This window comes from Dama dama, chromosome 18 (genome assembly GCF_033118175.1).
Source record: "Dama dama isolate Ldn47 chromosome 18, ASM3311817v1, whole genome shotgun sequence".
NCBI classification, from domain to species: Eukaryota; Metazoa; Chordata; class Mammalia; order Artiodactyla; family Cervidae; genus Dama; species Dama dama.
The window spans coordinates 100,188,761-100,211,892 of record NC_083698.1 but is presented as its reverse complement, the minus strand read 5'-3'; the positions used below and the strand labels follow the sequence as shown (position 1 = coordinate 100,211,892).

General features: G+C 42.7%; 1 protein-coding gene across 1 annotated transcript; it reads left to right on the top strand.

The window, feature by feature from the left end:
* The first annotated feature begins 8,130 nt into the window (after positions 1–8,130).
* Positions 8,131–9,138, top strand: TAS2R38 (taste 2 receptor member 38). Its single transcript, XM_061166445.1, has one exon. It carries the CDS (start codon positions 8,131–8,133, stop codon positions 9,136–9,138), a length of 1,008 nt encoding a protein of 335 aa, XP_061022428.1.
* The last annotated feature ends 13,994 nt before the right edge of the window (positions 9,139–23,132 follow it).

Below are 23,132 nucleotides of genomic sequence, written 5' to 3'. Positions count from 1 at the left end.
CCCCCACCATCACCACCATCACCATCATCACCATCACCATTATCACCATCACCACCACCACCATCACCACCACCGCCATCACCACCACCATCATCATACCACCACCAACACCACCATCACCATCATCACCACCATCACCATTATCACCATCAACACCATCATCACCATCACCACCACCATCACCATCATCATCCTTTCCTGAAGCCACACTCTATGAGTTTCTATACCCAGCAATCCAACAAGTTCTGCTGGCCCTGCTCTTACAGACTGGTCTCCCTTTGTCCAGTGTAAATACCTTCACCAAAAATCTCTAACCACACCAATTCAATCTACAAGGAGAATATTGTCAGTACTTTGTTGGCTTCTACAACCACTTGCAATTGTGTGCCCTTCAAATCCTCACAAGATGCCTCTGAATTATTTGGCCTCCCCATAGAAGTGTCTTTTTTAGTTCAGGATACATGTAACCTAGGGCTATGTGGTGATCCACTGAGAGGTACACACCTCGGGAAACTGACTTTAGTCAAAAGTCCTTGGAGAATTTCCCTACTGGTCCAGTAGTTAAGAATCCATCTACCAATGCAGGGGACATGGGCTTAATTCCTGTTTGGGGAAGATTCCACAAGCCTCAGGGCAACAAAGCCCATGTGCCTAACTACTGAGCCTGCTCTCTAGAGCCCCCAAGCTGCAACTACTGAGCCCATGTGCTGCAACTTGAAGCCTGTAAGCTCTAGAACCTGTGCTCTGCATAACAGAAGCCACCACAATGAGATGTCTACAGGCCACAACTAGGGAGTAGCCCCCACTCGTCGCAACTAGAGAAAGCCTGCACCCAGCAATGAAGACCCAGCACAGCCAAAAATAAATAAAAGTTTTTTAAAAGGTCCTTGGAGAAAAATCAGCAATCTGAATCAATATTTCGGAATTATGAAAAATATGGCCATATAAATAATGGCATGCATGAATTTTTTTCGACCCTGAACACTAAGCCTACAGAAATTTTCCTCTGTGATGAGCCCCTGGTAAATCTGCTTCCCCCAGGTCCCCACCCAGGAGAAACTGTGAAGAGAATGCCGGAGGGAATGTCTTCAAGGCACCGACAATGTCTCTCAGGCACGCTCAGGCTCTGGCTGTCCCTGGTACCCTCTTCCCTGGCTCCTCCTCTCTCCCACAAACTCCCTCTCTGTTCCGCTCTCTGGAAATCACCGGGTCACACCATGTCCCCCCGTCCCTGCTGGACCGTGAACACTCACAGTGTCTGCTCGAACACTGCTGCTCCATGTTCTCTCCCTATTTCCACTAGAGGGAAACAGAACAGGACGGATGGTCAGCCAAGGTCTCACAGTTCTACCAGTGTTTACTTAGAACCTCCTCTTGCATCATTCACATTAGTGGACAAGGCAAAGCTCAAGGAGGGGTCCGAGCACCTTCTAGAGGAACCCTACCCTGAGGTCCCTGCTGGGGAAAGTGACCTAAGTATGACCCTGGGTTCTGTGCTGGCCCCTGTGCTGCTTGAACCTGGGCTGGGCACGAACCCAGGAGAGCCAGTCCTCCAGCTGACTGGCATCTCCAGACTCCGCCTGCTATGCGAGCACCAGACCACTCATGTTCTTGTTCTGAATGAAACACCCAGAGAATCTGTAGCAGGATCAGTCGGTAGCAGTAGCAAAGTTGAAAGATCGAGAAACAGAAATAAGAGCTGAGTGAGACCATCTTTAAATTCATCTCCCCAGCTACCTCTCTGCCCTCCTCCCTCTGTCAGTTCAAAGTGGACAGAACACGCTTTGAATCAGGGGTCCCTAACCCCCAGGCCATGGATCAGTGGCCCGCTAGGAACTGGGCTGCCCAGCAGGAGGTGAGCGGCAGGTGGATGGGCAAAGCTTCATCTTTACGTCCAGCTGCTCCCCATTCTTCTCATTACCGCCTGAGCTCTGGCTCCCGTCAGATCAATGACAGCATTGATTGACAATGCTTCTTTGAAAAAGAAGCACAGTAAAAGAACACAATGAGTGTAATGCACTTGAATCATCCGGAAACTGTCCCTCCACCCCATCCATGGAAAAACCATCTTCCACGAAACCAGTCCCTGGTGCCAAAACTACTAGGAACCGCTGCTTTATATGCAGGGAGCAGAGGCTCCGCTTCATTTCCTCTCTTGCTTCCTGTTTTCTGCCTCTTCATGAGTGAACCTAGAGGCTAGCTAGACAAGCCGCCCTTCCCTCAGTCCACTTCCTGGCTTCACGCGCTCAGATGGGCAAATAGGCTCAGAGCCCTTCTCACAGACAAGTCATCGGTGACCCACTGCGTTCGGCTTCTGGTCAGAGAGGCCCAAGCATCGTGACTCAAAGACAGAAAGCAATGACCTTTCTCACTTTCTCTGCTCCCTCTGGAGCAGAGTAGTTGCTGGTGGGTTTCAAGAACTTGTAAAACTGCAGGGTTGAGATTCTCTTGGCTTTTCCCTCCTGCTGGCGCTCCAACCAGAACACCCAAGTTCAGGCCCAGACAGAAGAAAAGGAAACAAGGGCTTTCTAGGGGATTTTCCCACCCAATGTCTTCTTCCTGTGTTTCACAGGACACTCTAACCTGAAAGAAAGATGGTAAACGCAGTTTATTTTTAGTTAATATTGATATGCCTGATCATACGTCGGCAATGAAAAGGAAAGAACTAATAGTGTGCAAGCAGTTAGCAACAACTACCACTACTGACTCAACGGACATGCATTTGAGCAAACTCTGGGAGATAGTGATGGACAGGGGAGCCTGGTGTGCTGCAGTCCGTGGGGTCGCAGAGTCGGACACGACTTAGCAACTGAACAACAACCGCTATTGAACAGAATGGCAAGTTAGATGCACGGACTCTGCCTAGGTCTATTGCATGCTCCAAACCAGCTAGTATCAGAGCTCTTTCTTGGGAGCTCTTGGACGCAGGTCTAGCTTTTAATAAAGTAATGCACCTTACACCCAATTTTCCTGCTGCTCCCCTCATGTGATAGGAGTGATTGCCAGAGCTGGACATAGGCATTCCCAGGACCCTTGGATAAATCCCATCTAAAGCATCAGCATCCCAACTCCTCACTTAGTAATTTAGTTACCTTGGCCCAGCTACTTAACTAACCTTTCTGAAACTCCACTTTGTCATCAATAAAAAGGAAGTATCACCACACTCTTCACAATTCAACCTACTACAGAGTGATACATGATGAAGTCTTAAGATTTCAATTCTGTAACATACGAGGTCACAGGGTTGCAAGGTTAAATCAATGGCTGGGGTGAGCTTGCACAATGGGAAGGGAAGTGAAGTGAAAGTTGCTCAGTTGTGTCCGACTCTTTGTGACCCCATGGACTGTATAGTCCATGGAATTCTCCAGGCCAGGATACTGGAGTGGGTAAGACTTTCCCTTCTCCAGGGGATCTTCCCAACCCAGGGATCAAACCCAGGTCTCCTGAATTGCTGGTGGATTCTTTACCAACTAAGCCACAAGGGAGGCCCAAGAATACTGAAGTGGGTAGTCCATCCCTTCTCCAGCGGATCTTCCCGATCCAGGAATCGAACCAGGTTCTCCAGCGTTGCAAACGGTTTCTTTCTTTTTTTTTTTTAATTTATTTTTATTAGTTGGAGGCCAATTACTTTACAACATTGTAGTGTTTTTTTCCATACATTTACATGAATCAGCCATGGATTTACATGTGTTCCCCATCTTGAATCCCCCTCCCACCTCCCTCCCCATCCCATCCCTCTGGGTCATCCCAGTGCACCAGCCCCGAGCACTTGTCTCATGCATCCAACCTGGACTGGCAATCTGTTTCACACTTGATAATATACATGTTTCAATGCTGTTCTCTCAGATCATCCCACCCTCACCTCCTCCCATAGAGTCCAAAAGTCTGTTCTATACATCTGTGTCTCTTTTTCTGTCTTGCATACAGGGTTATCATTACCATCTTTCTAAATTCCATATATATGTGTTAGTATACTGTATTGGTGTTTATCTTTCTGGCTTACTTCACTCTGTATAATGGGCTTCAGTTTCATCCATCTCATTAGAGCTGATTCAAATGTATTCTTTTTAATGACTGAGTAGTATTCCATTGTGTATATGTACCACAGCTTTCTTAACTGGTCAACCATTTGTAAAAGAATGAAACTAGAACACTTTCTAACACCATAACAAAAATAAACTCAAAATGGATTAAAGATCTCAATGTAAGACCAGAAACTATAAAACTCCTAGAGGAGAACATAGGCAAAACACTCTCTGACATAAATCACAGCAGGATCCTCTATGACCCACCTCCCAGAATATTGGAAATAAAAGCAAGAATAAACAAATGGGACCTAATTAAACTTAAAAGCTTTTACACAACAAAGGAAACTATAAGCAAGGTGAAAAGACAGCCTTCAGAAGAAATGGGAGAAAATAATAGCAAACAAAGCAACAGACAAAGGATTAATCTCAAAAATATACAAGCACTTCTGCAGCTCAATTCCAGAAAAATAAATAACCCAATCAAAAAATGGGACAAAGAACTAAACAGACATTTCTACAAAGAAGACATACAGATGGCTAACAAACACATGAAAAGATGCTCAACATCACTCATTATCAGAGAAATGCAAATCAAAACCACAATGAGGTTCCATTACACGCCAGTCAGAATGGCTGCTATCCAAAAGTCTACAAACAATAAATGCTGGAGAGGGTGTGGAGAAAAGGGAACCCTCTTACACTGTTGGTGGGAATGCAAACTAGTACAGCCACTATAGAACAGTGTGGAGATTCCTTAAAAAACTGGAAATAGAACTGCCATATGACCCAGCAATCCCGCTCCTGGGCATACACACCGAGGAAACCAGAACTGAAAGAGACACGTGCACCCCAATGTTCATCGCAGCACTGTTTATAATAGCCAGGACATGGAAACAACCTAGATGCCCATCAGCAGACGAATGGATAAGAAAGCTGTGGTACATATACGCAAACAGGTTCTTTACCAACTGAGTTATCATAAAGAGGCCAGGAATTCCAGACCTCACAGTGGTCTGGTGCCACCTAGTGGCAGCTGTTGAGTAATGACAGGAAGATTCTGGATACCAAGCTGGCTTAACTTGGAAAAACGACAGTGATCTGGTTCAATTATCAACTCATCCTTAGGCACCATGCTTCCTGAGAGCCAGTTACCTGGGCTTCCCCACTGGTCTCAAACAACGCTCCGGAACTGCCTACCCGCAGGGTAAGAAACTTGCCGGTCCCCAGGTAGGAATGGGGGCAGGTGCCAGATGAGAAGCCATCCATGGACCACTTTATAGTATAATCTACACAAAAGAGAAGGGAACTGGGCTTGGTGAGGAGCCCAGCCCCTCCAGCCTCACCTCCTGCTACAAGGCATCCGCTGGCCTCCTCCCAGCCGTCAGAGCACAGGCCTCCTTCCTACCAGGGCACTTTCTGGTGGCTGTGTCCTCCTTCATCACCATGGCCCTGCTTGAGAACACCACCACCCCAGCCATCTGTTTCCTGTCAGTGGTCTGTCCCACTAGCATTACATTGCTTCTCTCAGTTAACCCTGTTATCTCAAGTCATTTAGCTGTGCCTTCCTCTCTAAATTAAAATCCTCTTTCTCCCAGAGGGATATGCTCATGTAAACCGCCATTTCCTCACAGTCCCTGTTGCCCTCAGCTCACTTTCCCTACATCTCATGGTTCTTAGTTCTCTGTCACTTCTTCCCCTTCACCCCTTTGCTTTGCATCTAGATAGCCAATTACGTGAGGGAGAAGAAGTTTGCAGGGACTGAGGGATCTCAGCTCAGTGATGTTCAAACAGGAAGCTCACTTTGTTCTCAAAAATGTACATACTTTCTTACAATAGCCAAGATATAGAAGCAACTTAAGTGCACATCACACATAAGTGGCTAAAGATGATGTGGTATATATATACAAATACTACTCAGTCATAAAAAAGAATGAAAATTTTGTCATATGCAATAATGTAGATGGACCTGGAGGGTATTCCACTTAGCAAAAATAAGTCAGAGAAAGACAAATGCTACATGTTTTCACTTACATGTGAAATATGTATTTGATGAGAACATATAAGTTTTACTCTCTAAGCAGATTTTATTTATGCAATTCAGCATTACATACATGTCACACATCAGATTCTCAGACTTTATTCATCTACTAGCTTTAAGTTGGGGGCTCCCCGGGTGACGCTAGTGGTAAAGAACCTGCCTGCCAAAGCAGGAGATGTAAGGGACGTGGGTGGGTTGGATCCCTGGGTCTAGAAGATCCCCTGGAGGAGGGCACAGCAACCCACTCCAGTATTCTTGCCTGGAGAATCCCAGGAGGAACACGGTGGGCTATGGTCCATGGGGTTGTGAAGAGTCAGGCACAACTGAAGTGACATAGCGTGCACACACACAGGCCTGCATTAGCTTTAAGTTTATACCTTTTCACCAACCTCTCCTTATTTCTCCAACCACCGGAAATCACTTTTTTACTGTTTGTATTAGTTCAACTCTTTTTCTCATATACAGTCTAAGTGATACCATGCACTATTTGTCCTTCTCCGCCTGGCGTATTTCACTTAGCACAGTGTCCTCAAGGTCCATCCATGTTGCCCCACCTCACGGGATTTCCTTTTCTCATGCCTGAGTAAGATGCCATTGCATCCATTCATCCATTAACGGACACTTGGGTTGCTGCCATATCTTGGCTCTTGTGGATAATGCCACAATGAACATGGGAGCATGGATATATCTTTGATATCCTCTCTCATTTCCTTTGGCTATATACTCAGAAGAGGAATTGCTGGATCCTATGATGGTTCTATAACTAGCACTGATTGACTGGACTTCATGGGCCAAGTGTTAGTCACTCAGTCGTGTCTGACTCTTTGTGACCCCATGGACTGTAGCCCACCAGGCTCCTCTGTCCATGGGATTCTCCAGGCAAAAATACTGGAGTGGGTTGCCATTAACCACAATCTCAGTCATGTTCCATGCATCAGTTCAGGTGACCCCTCTAAGATAGGTGCTATTTTGATTGTCATCTCCGTTTCACATGAAATGAATGAAGAGGGTTCGGTCATTTGCCACATTTGCACAGAGAGGACGAAGCAGAGCCAGGCCTTAACCTGAAAGAGCTTGGTTCCAGAGCCCACACTGTCAACCCAACACCCTTCAGATGAGGACATCAGAGAAGGGAAGGAGGTCCTGATTATCTTCCCAGGACCGCTAGGTCACTGTGAAAACTCAGCTGATATGATGAGGAAGATGGGGGCCCTAAAGGTTTGAACAGAGCAATGACGTGATCTTAGTTACATGCTAACAGGATCACAATTGCCGCTTTGTAGAAAGTGTGGTGTGGGGAGTAGGGGTGGGAAGCAGAGAGAGCAGTTGCAAGACTTCTGCAATGATCCAGGCCAGATATTCCCCCCTTCCCCTCTCTTCATAGTAAGATGCCTCCTTGTTCATGTTAACGGTCCTCTTGCCAAGCATGGTACCTGGCATAATGATGATGGCTGAATGAAGTCTCTGGCAATGGCAGTCATACTAGTCAAACAGCAGAGGAACCATGCGTGCACTTGTCCATATTAAAAGTGTAGTCTGTGATCAGAGTCACCCTCAAGGGTGATGGAAGGCATGCAAATGGAAAGGGGCACTGTTTCAAACCTCAGTTCACAGAGACTATATGCTTTGCCTGCTGTCAGTTTACTGAAAACCCATAAACAAATTCTACTCTCTTCTCCACTCATGGGCACCCAGGTGGACATGCAAAACTGGGTTTGGGAAGTCAAGATCCTATCTTGTTTGCATCCCTGATGTCATGCCATGGCTCTCTGGGAAGGCTGTTATTACAGAATACCTGGGTTTATTCAAAGCTTCTGCATCACCCAAGAGACAAAACCATCATTCTTCTGCTCTCACGATGAGCATTTGTGTGTATCCAAGGGATATTCTAAAGAGGTACTGTGCCTCTAAATTGACTGTCTGAACTTTTGACGCACTCACCTTGGGATAAATCTGGACCAAGAGCTGATGCCTTGTAAAGGAAGGTCCTGACTTAGCACACAAACGTACTTTCTCTCCTGGACGGTACATGAGTCTTAGATTAGCCAAGTCAGAAGCGGCATCATGGTGACTCTGACTCACATCGGATCTGTGCCCTCCGAAGTCAGGAATGCATTTCTGTTCTTTTCAGTCCTGGAGTTTGCAGTAGGGATCCTGGTCAATGCCTTCATTTTCTTGGTGAATTTCCGGGACCTGGTGAGGAGGCAGCCACTGAGCCACTGTGATCTCGTCCTGTTGAGTCTCAGCCTCACCCGGCTTGTCCTGCACGGGCTGCTCCTTCTGAAGGCCATCCAGCTTACTCATTTCCAGCGGCTAAGAGACCCGCTGAGCTTCAGCTACCAGACCATCATCATACTCTGGATGATCGTCAATCAAGCCGGCCTCTGGTTCGCCACATGCCTTAGTCTCCTCTACTGCTCCAAGATTGTCCGTTTCTCTCATGCCTTCCTGCTCCATGCGGCAATCTGGATCTCCAGAAAGATCCCCCAGATGCTTCTGAGTGTTGTGGTTCTCTCCTGTGTCTGCACTCTTCTCTGCTTATGGGACTTTTTTAGTGGATCTCGTTTCTCAGCTGTAACTAGGCTACTCACGAATAACAGTACTGAACTCAATTTGAACATTGCAAAGCTCAGCTTCTTTCATTCCTTCCTCTTCTGTGGCCTGGCATCCATCCCTTCTTTCTTGCTTTTCCTGGTTTCCTCTGGGGTGCTGGTGTTCTCCCTGGGGAGGCACGTGAGGATGATGAGGGCCAAAACCAGAGGCTCTCGGGACCCCAGCCTGGAGGCTCACACCCGGGCGCTCAGGTCTCTCGTCTCTTTCTTCTGCCTGTATGTGCTGTCACTCTGCGCCGCCTTATTCTCGATGCCATTGCTGACGCTGTGGCACAGCAAGGCCGGGGTGATGGTCTGCGTAGGGATAATGGCAGCCTGTCCCTCGGGACATGCAGTCATTCTGATCTCAGGGAATGCCAAGCTGAGGAGGGCTGTGGACACCATTCTGCTTTGGGCTCAGAGCAGCCTCAGGGTAAAAGTGGACCACAAGACAGATCCCAGGATGCCAGGTCTGTGTTGACAGCAGACATGAAATGGGCCCTGTGTAGCTATGCCTCTGATTGTTCATAAAGCCTTCAGAAACCCACTCCAGTTTCTTCTGTAAAATATAACTCCAAGTCTCTCTACATCCATGGGCCCATCCACAGTAGAATAAAACAATGAAAGCTCTACACACGGCGTAGGCAAGTAGGATGGCATTGATTGCTTAGGTTCCTCTTGACAGAAAGTGGTGTTAGTCACTCAGTCATGACCAACTGTTTGCAATCCCATGGACTGTAGCCTGCCAGGCTCCTCAGTCCATGGAGTTCCCCAGGCAAGAATACTAGAACGGGTAGCCATTCCCTTCTCCAGGGGATCTTCCTGACCCAGGGATAAAACCCAGGTCTTCTGCATTGCAGGCAGATTCTTTACCATCTGAACCACCAGGGAACCCTTTAAAAATGAACAAAATAGAGAAGCAAATTACTCAGCGTAAATGTTCTGCATACTATAGCTTACTAGTGCTTGGTATGACCCACACCATGAGAAATCACCTCTTATGAAATGATATCTAAATTCCAAGGGAGCATGGTTGGCTTTTCACATGATGGCTAGTTCTTCAAATAGATGCAAGTATGATATTTGAACATTTTCACTACCTTGGCAATGATATTATCCTCCTCAAACTCCACAATTTTCATGGAAACATAAAATATGAAAAGACAAACACGGAAGAACAGGGATGTCATCACTTCAGTTTCAAGAGGTACTACATCAAAGCTCCTACAGGAACCAGAGGATGGGTCATTTTGTCTGAAAGTGCACTGATTCAGAAATGTATATTCAACCTGCTCTATAATGGGAGATAAAAAGGAAGATACTTGCTCAGTGGGGTGCCCTGGATGCAAAGCCTGTCTCTGCCTTCTGACTCTATTCTACTTGAGGTCAGTACCAAGCACTGGTCAGTCTAGTTGGGGAACCTGCCAAAATAGTCTCCCTGAAAAGCATGTTTGTGGAGACCAGCATTCTCTGTCTGCCTGCACAGAAGCCTAGCCAGGAAGTCTTTCCTCGAATCAGATCCTAAATGGCTCAGTAGAGAGACAGGTATACCAGTATAGATCTTTACAGGCTTCAAAGCATAGTCCAGCCCTTCTCCAAAGGTTCGATAGAATCTGCCTGTGAAGACATCTGGTCTTGGACTATCCCACTACTGGCACATACCCTGAGAAAATCATAATTCAAAAGACACATGTACCCCAGTGTTCACTGCAGCACTTTTCACAATAGCCAAGGCGTGGAGACAACCTAAATGTCCAACAACAGATAACAGATGAAGAAGATGTGGCACAGGTGTCCAATGGGCTATTACTCATCCATGAAAAGGGGATGAGATTGGGTCATTCACAGAGATGTGGGTGGACCTGCAGTCTGTCATACAGAGGAAAGTAAGTCAGAAAGAGAAAAACAAATACCAAATAATAACGCATATATGTGGACTCTAGAAAATGGTACAGATGCCCCTACTTCTAGGGCAGGAATAGAGACACAGATGTAGAGAACAAACGTGTGGGCACAGTGGGGGAAGGAGAGGATTGGACAAACTGGGAGAGCAGGACTGACTGATATACACTACCGTGTGTAAAATAGATAACCAAAGTTATCCTGTGTGTGAAAGTCACTCAGTCGTGTCCGACTCTTTATGATCCCATGGACTATACAGTCCATGGTATTCTCCAGCACAGAATACTGGAGTGGGTAGCCTTTCCCTTCTCCAGGGGATCTTCCCAACCCAGAGATCGAACCCAGGTCTCCTGCATTGCAGGCGGATCCTTTACCAGCTGAGCCACAAGGGAAGCCCTAGGTTTCCCTCAAAGACAGTGGTCCCCACTCTTGGCTGCACATTAGGGGAGCTTTCAAACTCTCAATGGCTAGGTCATGCACTAGGCTGATTAAATCAAATCTCTGGAGGTAGAATCCAGGCAACATTTTTTTAAGGACCCCGGGATGCCCAGGGTACAAGCAATGTTGAGACCCCCTGTTCCAGTCACTCTTTTTATTGAGCAGTCCGATGTGATCCTTCAACTGAACTGTAGGCAGTTCAGTTTAATTCCACCTTCGCCTGGAGGACTTGGAGGACTATGAAAGAGAACGATAAAGGACATCCTTTCTTATTTTTCTTCCTCTTGTTTTGCCTAAACTCTCTCTGGACAGGTCTCCATTACATCTTACTGCTCTCCACAGCTTTTTTAGCATTATATTTTGACATAATCTTAAAGTTGCAAGAATTTCCATATACCCTTTATCCAGATGTACTCATTTCTTTCATTTGCCCATTTCTCTCTCCTCTCCTCCCCACCATTCCAATCCAAAAATATAGGGTTCACTTTAGTCTTCCTCTTTTATATATTCATAATGCCTTTAGCCATAAGAAATGCCTTCCATTTCTGTTCAGTATATTTGCCCATTTGCGTACATATAGAACACAGAAAAAGTGGTTTCAGAATTTCTATCCTATAACACTGCAGAAGCAAAATAACAAGAGTTCAGTAACTATTTGCAGAATTTTTTCATCTTAAGGCAAAATTTATACACAGCAATATGCACAGGTATTAAATGTAAAACTTGGTGAGGCTTGATAAATATGTATGTACTTATATGTATATATATTCATATAACCAATACCTCAAATATAATATATAATATTTCCATCATAATAGAAAGTTCCAGTATTCCTCTTCCAATAAATCTCCACCCACCATGGCCAACCACTGTACTAATTTCTTCACAGTTTATTTCTTCCCATGGATGAGTTTTGTCTGTTCTTATATGGAATCATGTGGTTTGGACTCTTGTTTTGCTACTTTCACTCCACAAAATACCTTTGAGATTCATCCTTAATAGTATGTGAGTCATAAATTGTTTATCTACTTTTGATGATCACTTGCATTGTTTACACTGTGGAACTACTATGAATAAACATTCTTGAATCCACCTTTTGGTGATGGCAGTTTTCATTTCTCTTAGATAAATTCCTAGGAGTGGAATTACTGTGTCCTAAAGTTGATGTGCATTTATCTTTACAAGACACTGCTAAAGTGTTTTCCAGAGTGAATCCAGCATTTCAGGTTCCCATCAACGGGAACTTGTTCTACATTTCCACATGTGCAGGAGACTTGTTCTACATTTCCACCAACATTTGGTATTGTTGGTCTTTTTTAATTTGGGCCATTCCAGTGGAGGTGAATGGTATCTCATTGTGGTTTTAATTTGCATTTCCCTGACAACTAGTATTTGCTTTTCTCTGGCTTATTTCACAAATGCAAAAAGGCAAAATGGTTGTCTGAGGAGGCCTTACAAATAGCTGAGAAAAGAAGAGAAGCTAAAGGCAAAGGAGAAAAGGAAAGATATACCCATTTGAATGCAGAGTTCCAAAGAACAGCAAGGAGAGATAAGAAAGCCTTCCTCAGTGATCAATGCAAAGAAATAGAGGAAAGCAATAGAATGGGAAAGACTAGAGATCTGTCCAAGAAAATTAGAGATACCAAAGATGGGTACAATAAAGGACAGAAATGGTATGTACCTAACAGAAGCAAAAGATATTAAGAAGAGGTGGCAAAAATACACAGAGGAACTATACAAAAAAGATCCTCAAGAACCAGATGGTCATGATGGTGTGATCACTCACCTAGAGCCAGACATCCTGGAATGCGAAGTCAAGTGGGCCTTAGGAAGCATCACTACAAGCAAAGCTAGTGGAGGTGATGGAATTCCAGTTGAGCTATTTCAACTCCTAAAAGGTGATGTTCTGAAAGTGCTACACTCAATATGCAAGCAAATTTGGAAAACTCAGCAGCAGCCACAGGACTGGAAAAGGTCAGTTTTCATTCCAATCCCAAAGAAAGGCAATGCCAAAGAAAGCTCAAACTACCACACAATTGCACTAATATCACACACTAGCAAAGTAATGCTCAAAATTCTCCAAGCTAGGCTTCAACAGTATGTGAACTGTGAACTTCCAGATGTTCAAGCTGGATTTAGAAAAGGCAGAGGAACCAGATATCAAATTGCCAACATCCACTGTATCATTGAAAAAGCAAGAGAGTTCCAGAAAAACATCTGCTTTATTGACTATGCCAAAGCCTTTGACTGTGTGGATCACAACAAACTGTGGAAAATTCTTAAAGAGATGGGAACACCAGACCACCTGATCTGCCTCCTGAGAAATCTGTATGCAGGTCAAGAAACAACAGTTAGAACCTGGTGTGGAACAACAGACTGGTTCCAGATCAGGAAAGGAGTACATCAAGGCTGTATATTGTCACCCTGCTTATTTAACTTATATGCAGAATACATCATGAGAAACGCTGGACTGGATGAAGCACAACCTGGGATCAAGATTGCCAGGAGAAATATCAATAACCTCAGATACACAGATGACACCACCCTATGGCAGAAAGTGAAGCAGAACTAAAGAGCCTCTTGATGAAAGTGAAAGAGGAGAGTGAAAAAGTTGACTTAAAACTCAACATTCAGAAAACTAAGATCATGGCATCCAGTCCCATCATTTCATGGCAAATAGATGGGGAAAAAGTGGAAACAGTGGCAGACTTTATTTTTGGGAGCTCCAAAATCACTCTAGACGGTGACTGCAGCCATGAAATGAAAAGACACTTGCTCCTTGGAAGACAAGTTATGACCAATCTAGACAGCTTATTAAAAAGCAGAGACATTACTTTGCCAACAAAGGTCCGTCTAGTCAAAGCTGTGATTTTTCCAGTAGTCGTGTATGGATGTGAGAGTTAGACTATAAAGAAAGCTGAGCACCAATGAATTGACGCTTTTGAACTGTGATGTTGGAGAAGACTCTTGAGAGTCCCTTCGACTGCAAGGAGATCTAACCAGTCCATCCTAAAGGAAATCAGTCCTGAATATTCATTGGAAGGACTGATGCTGAAGCTGAAACTCCAATATTTTGGCCACCTGATGCGAAGAACTAACTCTTTTGAAAAGACCCTAATGCTGGGAAAGATTGAAGACAGGGGGAGAAGGGGATGACAGGGGATGAGACGGTTGGATGGCATTACCAACACAATGGACGTAAATTTGAGTAAACTTGGGGTGTTGGTGATGGACAGGGAGTCCTGGCGTGCTGTGGTCCATGGGATCGCAAAGAGTCAGACATGACTGAGCGACTGAACTGAACAGAACTGAACGTCCCTCAGGTCCATCTATGCTGTTATGAATGGCAAATGGTAAGATGGCAAGATTTTCTTCTTTCTCACCGCTGAATATTATATATATATATACATACACATACACACACACACTCACATGTATGTGTATACACACACACCTATCTTCCTTATGCATTCATTTGTCAATGAACACTTCGGCTGTTTTCACATTTTGGCTGTGCTGAATAATGCTGCAATGAGCATAGGAGTGCCCACATCTGTCTAAGATACTAATTTCACTTCTTTCACAATATACACCCAGAAGTAGGATCACTGGATCGTATGAGAGTCCTGTGGGGCTTCCCAGGTAGCTCAGTGGTAAAGAATCCACCAGTCAATGCAGGAGAGGCAGGCTCTATCCATGGATCAGGAAGATCCTCTGGAAAAGGAAATAGCAACCCACTCCAGGATTCTTGCCTGGAACGTCCCATGGATAGAGGAGCCCGGTGGGCTATAGTCAATGGGGTCACAAAAGAGTGGGACATGACTAAGTGACTAGATGACAACAACAATGAAAGAGTCCTATTTTCAACTTTTCAAGGAATGTTCCCAGTTTTCCAAAGCAGCTATGCTAATTTGCATTCCCATCAACAGAGCACAAAGAATCTTTTTCTTCACATCTTCATTAGATATTGTTATTACTTATTGTTTTAATCACAGCCATTCTAATATGTGTGAGGTGATATCTCATTTTGGTTTTGACTTGCAATTCCCTAATGATTAGTGTACAAGTAGGTCAAGGTCAGGTTGTAGAGCTAAGCTCAAGAGCTAAGGTTTGTTAGTGTCAATGGTTATGTGTTAGTTGCTGGTTCGTATCTGACTTTTTGTGACCCCATGGACTGCAGCCCGCCAGGCTCCTCCATCCATGGAATTCTCCAAGCAAGAACACGGGAGTGGGTTGCCATTTCCTTTTCCAGTTAATGATTATAATGGAAACTTAAATAGGGAAGTGACATGATCATAATGATGATTTTATAAAGTTTTGTCTGATAGCATTTTCTAGTATTGATTAGAAGGGTGAAGGGTGAAGGGTGAAGATTAGAAAGCTGAAGGTTTCAGACCATTTGCACTCCAACTGCAGTGAAGATTTAGACTAGGATGGGGGTGGTAGGATTGGAGAGGTGAAATAGATGTAACAGAGCTTTTGAAAAACATCATCAACTAGGGTCTTCATATGGTGTTTGACCAAGAAGGAAGCGTCAAGGAGGCTTTCAGTGTCTGAGTATGTTGTAATATGACATAATGACTAACAAAAATAAAGAAGTTGATAAAGGAAGTTGGGTTTAGTTTGTGGTAAATGGTAAATATGGTTTGGAACTTACTGCAACTGAATTGACATCATGTCACCTACTTGGAAACACTAGCAGAGTCTTGGAAATGAAGAACTAAAATTCAGTTTAGGGGACAGAACTAGAAATAGACACATGGTCATCCAAGGAGAAGCCAGTTTGGAAAAACATAAATTTTAAATGGGGTTATAAATGTAGATGGAAAATGTTGGCAAGGTTGGAGGTCATAAAGTTCTGGAAGCAGCAAGTGGGCAAGAGGTAATGAGGATGGTTGGAATGGGCCAAGTGTGTGTGTGTGTGTGTGTGTGTGTGTGCACATGTATGTGTGTGTGTGCATGTGCCTTCCCAGCACCTTCCTTCTTCTGAGAACAACCACTTCCATCTTGGGATAACTGCTCCTCACGCTCCAGTTAGACTGTTTACCATGATCCTGCCCCTGACCATATTTGATGGGTCTTCATCATCTGACAGGCCCATCAATGTCTACCTTTGGGATTTTTCTAACTTGATCCAAGAAAAATTTGTAAGACATGAAATACAGCAGCTTCTCATGGCTATGATTCCTGCTGTATTCCCTATCACAAGAGAAGGTGAGTAGAGACAAGAGATGGATGTGGCAAGACCTAGTTTTATCTGATTCTTGACGTTCCAGAGGTTCAGATATATCCTTGCTTTGCTTTGGTTTCATTGTGTGATCCTTTGACATATGTCATGAGCCAATACATACCCCTTTTGCCTAAACTAGCTTGAAGTTCTTTCACTTGCCACTAAAAGACCTATGATACAATGAGTAGTATATAACCCATAAATGGAAGAGGAGGATGTGATTGGTGAGTTCAAACATTCAATGTAATGTTTCATTTCCTGGAATAGGAGATAGCTGTTTAATACATTATTCTTTATCTTTTTTGTACATCTGAAATATGACATGATATATTGGGTTGGTCAAAAACTACATTTGGGTTTTCCTGCAAGAGGTTATGGAAAAATCTGAATGAACTTTTTGGCCAACACATTAGTTTTTAAAAGAATGCCTCAAAGACTTGACATTACATGTCATCTAAGTACTCTGAATACTTTGCTGGGGCATTCACATGGAGGCACACCACTGTAATTAGATTTACTCTGTCCTACAAAATGTCTGATTTGGGAAAGCTCATTTAGCACTAAATAATCTAGTTTCACTTTCTCTGCCAAAAGTAGTTATCAGAAATGAAACAAATGACATGAAATAAATTTCTAAGGCTATAAAAAACTAATTTCCTTATTTGTTCTCCAATTTCAAAATTATTGGACAAATGTTATATTCATATTTAGAAGAATCTATACTTCAAAAGAACTATTTTCCATGTATGAAGCAGAATGCAGTTAAATATGACTCCTAGTTAAAAGGATTCAAGGATAAATTCTGTACCTTACATCTCAATGCACAATGTTAACTTGAAAACGCAATCCACAAAAGAAAAAGTATTATGCTTTTAGTTCCAAAGATATAGCAATTAAATATTTTAACATTCAATTTGTAATTTTTCAATGAATTTAAAACATCATCGCCAGTATCATGTATTTGTGTTATGTATTCAGCTGAGTAAAAATTAAGTTTTTAATGTAGTTCTGGCAAGTGTTTGTCTTATGCCTGGTTAACTTCACACATTATATTCATTGTCAAGAACCTAAAGGTTTTTGAGTTTGTAAACTGCTTGTTTATAAACCACAACACTATAAAAATAGGTAAAGGAAAGATGCGCTTCTCCACTCAAAAGGAGGGAGAAAGATCTCTGAGACTTATATTTAGCAGAATTACATACAATATCCATCACCCAAGAAAATGATGAAATTTGTGGCTTAATGTATACCTCTAATGCAGTTAATTCGCTGTTTGCACCAGCTAAAACCACAAAATGTGTAGGTCTTACCTTTACAACTGTGTATCTGGTCAATTCAAAAGTTTTTTAAAGCGAAGGAATTGTGTTCCTCAAAAATTATTTCCTTTTCAATCTAAACACAGAAATTGTCACATTTAAAAGACAGGTTTCTTGCAGTTTATGGTTTACAATTTTCCAAAATCTTAAGACCATCTGTTAGCAAAGACACTTCAGGTTTTTTTCTCTTGAGTCAATTTTGATGTATTGTGTCATGATTTATCTATTTTATCAAAGTTAAAAGCTGTAATGACTTAAATTTGTGGTATTTTCTTATCATATTTCACAAAGTGTAAAATGGCATCAGTTTTAGGATACATCCTTATTTTACACACCACTAAGGAAGAAAAATTCAAAGCTACCAGTTAAGCAATGCTTTCTTACCGTTGACTACAATACATCTTAAATCCAGAAATGTCATGTGGAAAGCAACGTGCTTCTCCAAGTCAATGAAATATGGTATATTTTAAATCTCAGTGTATGTGTTTCTTTGTTTAATTTTCAATGTGCTTAGTAGATGCATGGAGTACAATGGACTATTGTGTTATGCATAGCTTGAACTCATGCAAAACCCTGGTTTTGTGTAGTTCTAGACCTTTCTAGAGTGTCTGGCACACAGCTTTAGTGACCACATCCATGAATATTTTAGCACGGTGTGTTTCCTGACAAATGATGTGGTGAGTAGGCTTCAGTTCCGCGCCATTGTGAAATGTTGCCACAGCGGTTTGAATTAAGTAATAAGTCTGGCTTTAACACATACCATCACAGAATATACCCCTAGTCATGCTTACTAACTAGACCTTTCTACAGAAAAACGTCAAAGTTTTTCTTAGTACACAGATCATTTCTTGATGTTGTAGACATCAACAGTGCCATTTTAATAAATTCATTGTCTGCATTAAGTTTTCAATCAATACCACAAGTAAATATAGCTAGCTACTTGGAATTATTATTTATACCCTTGCTTCACCCATGGCAATTATAACACACCACAGATTATTTAATTCCTCTCCAGGAAGTTCTAGCTTAGTTGGTAAAGGATCCGCCTGCAACGCAGGAGACCCCAGTTGGATTCCTGGCTTGGGAAGAACCCCTGGAGAAGGGATAGGTTACCCATTCTAGTATTCTTGGGCTTCCCTGGTGGCTCAGCTGCTAAAGAATCCACCTGCAATGTGGGAAACCTGGGTTCGATCCCTGGGTTGGGAAGATCCCCTGGAGAAGGGAAAGGCTACCCACTCCAGTATTCTGGCCTGGAGAACTCATGAACTGTATAGCACAGCTGAGCGACTTTCACTTTCCAGCGAGTTCTCAGCCAATATTCTAAGTGACAGTATTCCTGACTATAATATATTCATGAATGTTTGATTCTATTTAAGCCACATAATGTCGCCTTCACTCCGTAGACAATCTTTCAGAAATCTGTCATCTGTAAAGGATTTTATGACCACTTTTTCACAAAAGTATTTGGGAAACCTATTTTGTTTGCATTCAGAAATCAACTGTGGCAATTCTAGTTCTTCCTGTTAATTGCGTTTTCATCATATGTCTTTTCTATAGAGCAATTGTTCCTTAATTGGTTTTATAACTGTCTCCAGTTTTATTCTTTGGCTAAGACACATAAAATATTGTTTCCTTTTCACAAAAAGGAAACATATTCTCTCCCATTTTTCTGAAAGCATGTAGATTCTTCATTCTTCCTTTTGTTTTCCCTCTTTCAATAGAGAAATGACTTTAAACAACACTTGCTCTACTCCGGGGGGCGGGGGGGGGGGGGAACAAACAGCTACGTGAGCATGACAATAGTGGGTAACTGGACTCCTCCCAATGAGATGAAGACTAGGTGCAGAGGAGTGAGCCCCCACCCTCGACCGAGCCAACCGCTGCCCCGAGGAAACATAATCTCAGCAGTGTCGGATCTTCTCAATACTTAGGTGGCTATAGAGATCTCTAAAACTTCAAAATGTTCATTCAAATTGCGTTCTGCTTATCAAACAAAATACTGCTGCAATCTGGGGGCCCCCAGTTTGCAATCTCTGCTACCAATTTGCAGCCTCTCCTTAATGGGATATGAGAGAGCATTTTTCTGTTTGAGCAGAAAAGAAATAAGGAACCGAGAGAAAGAACCCTGAGATAAACTCCTAAGAAGGTGCTATTTAGGTTGAACAACTCAGAATTTTGTTGTAATGCTGATTAGGGGATATACACGTATGTGTCACTGATTCACTTTGCTGTACAGTAGAAATTAACACAACATCGTAAAACTACTCCAGTAAAAATTAATTTTTTAAAAAAATGAATGCAGTGCTGGACTAGTATATACTGCAGTATAGTACTGCAGAGTTCTGAAAGCTGCTGAATTTCCAAACTATAGAGGAGGGTAGACACCTGCATGCTACTAAGCTTCCTATTGGTTGTGCCCGTGTCTGGGGACCACAGAGAGGCTCCAGGAGCTCCTGGTGTGGAGAGAGTGGGGGGTGGGTGGAACCCATGAGTAATTATAAGTTAAATTCTTTATTGCACTTGACATATTATTAGTTCCTAAATCACAATGTTCAGAACCTTAAATATTGATTTAAGGTTTTCTGGGACCTCGAATTCTTGAACAAAAATATGAAAAATAGTATTTTACTTCTTTCTTAGGTTTTCCTATCTAGAAGCCTCTAGAATACATTTTACCTATTTTTTTTTTAATTTAAAGAAATCACCAGAATTATGCAGGTTTGAATCTCTTTTCACTGATTTTGACTAACTTTCAGCTTTTCTGATTATATTTTCTCCCACAATTTCTTTGATTATTGCTGCTGTTTATTCAGTTTTCATGTTTTCTCTTTTGCAGACCACAACATATGTACCTGATCTGCTAGATCTGACATCACACCTCTCTTTCTTTCTCCTTTAATCACATTTACTGCTTTTGGCATTTGTTTATTAATTTCATTATATTAAGTGATTTTCTTTTCAGTGTTCTCGAAACTCTGAATGAAAACATAAGTGAGATGCTTTCCAACATTTCCTATGTCTTATCACCAACTCAATGGACATAAACTTGAGCGAACTGTGGGAGAAAGTGGAGGACAGGGAAGCCTGGCGTGCTTTTAGTCCATGGGGTCACAAAGAGCTGGACACAACTTAGTGACTGAACACCAACAACAACAGTGACTTTATTTCAGACAGTCATTGGATCTTTTTTTCATAATGCTCACCTTATTTTGAGTTATTATATTCTCACACATCCATTGATTTTTTTGCTACATATTAAACTTTGAAGTAGGAAGTTAGGGAGCTTTCCCCAACATTCAAATATGTGATGGAACTAGATAGATATTGGAAGTGTTAAATATTGTAAGATCTAATGAAGGAAGATAGGGGAAGTATTTTATTTTCTCTGGTTCTGTTCTGCCTGGCTACAAACAACCTGAGCAGAAAGTCTGATCACTGAACACAGTGTTTCTTCTGCCTGATGCTGTGACAGCTTGATAGAAATGAAGTCATGTCCTCCCTACCCAATTGGATAACTGTCCTCAGCAGCAGAACTTCTAATTTATTCAATGAGCCACTGCACAACGTGAAAGCCAAGTGTGAGCATCTCCCTGGGATCTCTGTTCTGGAACCTGACCGTCTCTCCACAGGCTCCAAATCCTCCCCTCTCCTGGTTCAAGAGCCACCCCTCACCTCCAGGCTCCAACTCTTCAGATTATCCTAAGAGCAATGGAAAGTAACTAAAATATTTCATCACAGGAATGATAGGGTCAAGTCTGCATTTTAGAAAGATCATTCTTGCTGAAGAGTGGAGAATTGTTAAAGCAAGATGATGCACAGAGGTTTCTTTAGACATTGCTGAGAAGATCAAGGAGGGAGCAGGTGGAGACTGGGGACAAGGTAGCATTGAGGAAGTAGAGGAGAAGACAGGTTGAGAAGCTCCAAGAGAATCATCGTGACTTAGTGTTTGATTGGATGGGAAGGAGGGGAGAGAGAGAAGCCAAGGATAATACCCTAATTTAAAGCTATGGGCAACTGAATAGATGGTCTTCCCATCCAGAGATAAGGAACTTAAGAGGATGAACATGTTTTAGCAGTGAGTGAAAGTCGCTCAGTCATGTCCGACTATTTGCGACCCCGTGGACTATACAGTCCAGGGAATTCTCCAGGCCAGAATGCTGGAGTGGGTAGCCTTTTCCCTCTCCAGGGGATCTTCCCAACCCAGGGCTTGAACCCAGGTCTTCTGCATTGTGGGTGGATTCTTTACTGCTGAGCCACAAGGGAAGCCCTGTTTTAGCAGAGGATGGTAAATAATACAGTCAAGGGTATGTCCACACTGGGTTATCTGTGGACCATCTCAGTGAAAAGTGAAACTAGTCAGAAGATACACTTTACTAGAAGAATTACAGTGGTCCAATCATTGAATAAATCATATAAGTGTATATGCAATAATAATAATATATCATCAAAAATCTATATTTTGACTTGAAGGGATACCTGTAATACAGTGTGAGTTTAACCTATATTGCCCAGATTACAAATAATATATACAGTATGATCCCAGTTTTCTAAATGACCCAGTATCTATCTATCTACTTATCTATCTTCTTATCTACCTGCTCATCTATAAAGTATACACACCCAGAGATGTTAACAGCAACTATTGCTAAGTGTAAAATTTTATGAACATTATTTTCTCAATGTTCCTTGCCAGTATTTTCTAACCACTTTTAAAAAATATTTATTTATTTGGCTGTACCGGGTCTTAGTTGGGGCAAGCAGGTTCTTTGACCTTCATTGGGGCAGGTGAGTTCTTTAGTTGTAACATACAGAATCCAGCTCCCTGACCAGGGATCGAACCCGGGCCCTGTGCATTGGGAGCACAGGGTCTTAGCCACTGGACCACCAGGAAATTTCCTTTAACCATTTTTTGTAATTAGTGTGTGTTTGTCACTCAGTCGTGTCTGACTCTTTATGATCCCATGGACTGTAGCCCACTAGGCCCTTCTGTCCATGGCATTCTCCAGGTAAGAATACTGGAGTGGGTTGCCATTCCCTTCTCTAGGGGATATTCCTAACCCAGGGATCGAGCCCAGGCCTCCTGCACTGCAGGCAGATTCCTTACCATCCGAGCCATCAGGGAAGCCCCAATGAGTACACATAGCCTTTACAGTAGGAAAAGTATAATAAAAGAAAAACTTCAAATGTAATATATCCTTGATAGTAAGACTTCAGTATTATTCACCCCCACCAGACCCCCTGTATCCAGCAGAGCACCATGCTCATGAAATACTGAATAGTCATCAACTTCTTGAGGCATAAGGCCAGGGAGGTGAGCTGTTGGGTGGGACCAGAGAGGAGAAGTCCATGATAAAGGGGACTTAGCAGAGAGCCAGGTTGCAGTTATGGAACCAGTGGGACATATGAGGACCTCCTTATTAAAAGCAGTGACTTCAGATGAATTTCTTTTCTTAAAATTTTTTGTTTTGACAATTTCAGATTTGCAGACATGCTGTAAGGAAAGTCCAAATAAATAATTCACAGACACTCTTCGCTCAGACTCGTATATGTTAACATTCTACTACATTTTCTTTCCACTTTACTTCAGGG

What these genes read in the sequence shown, in the direction of transcription:
- TAS2R38 (XM_061166445.1), top strand. Translation starts at nt 8,131, where the DNA reads ATGGTGACTCTGACTCACATCGGATCTGTGCCCTCCGAAGTCAGGAAT.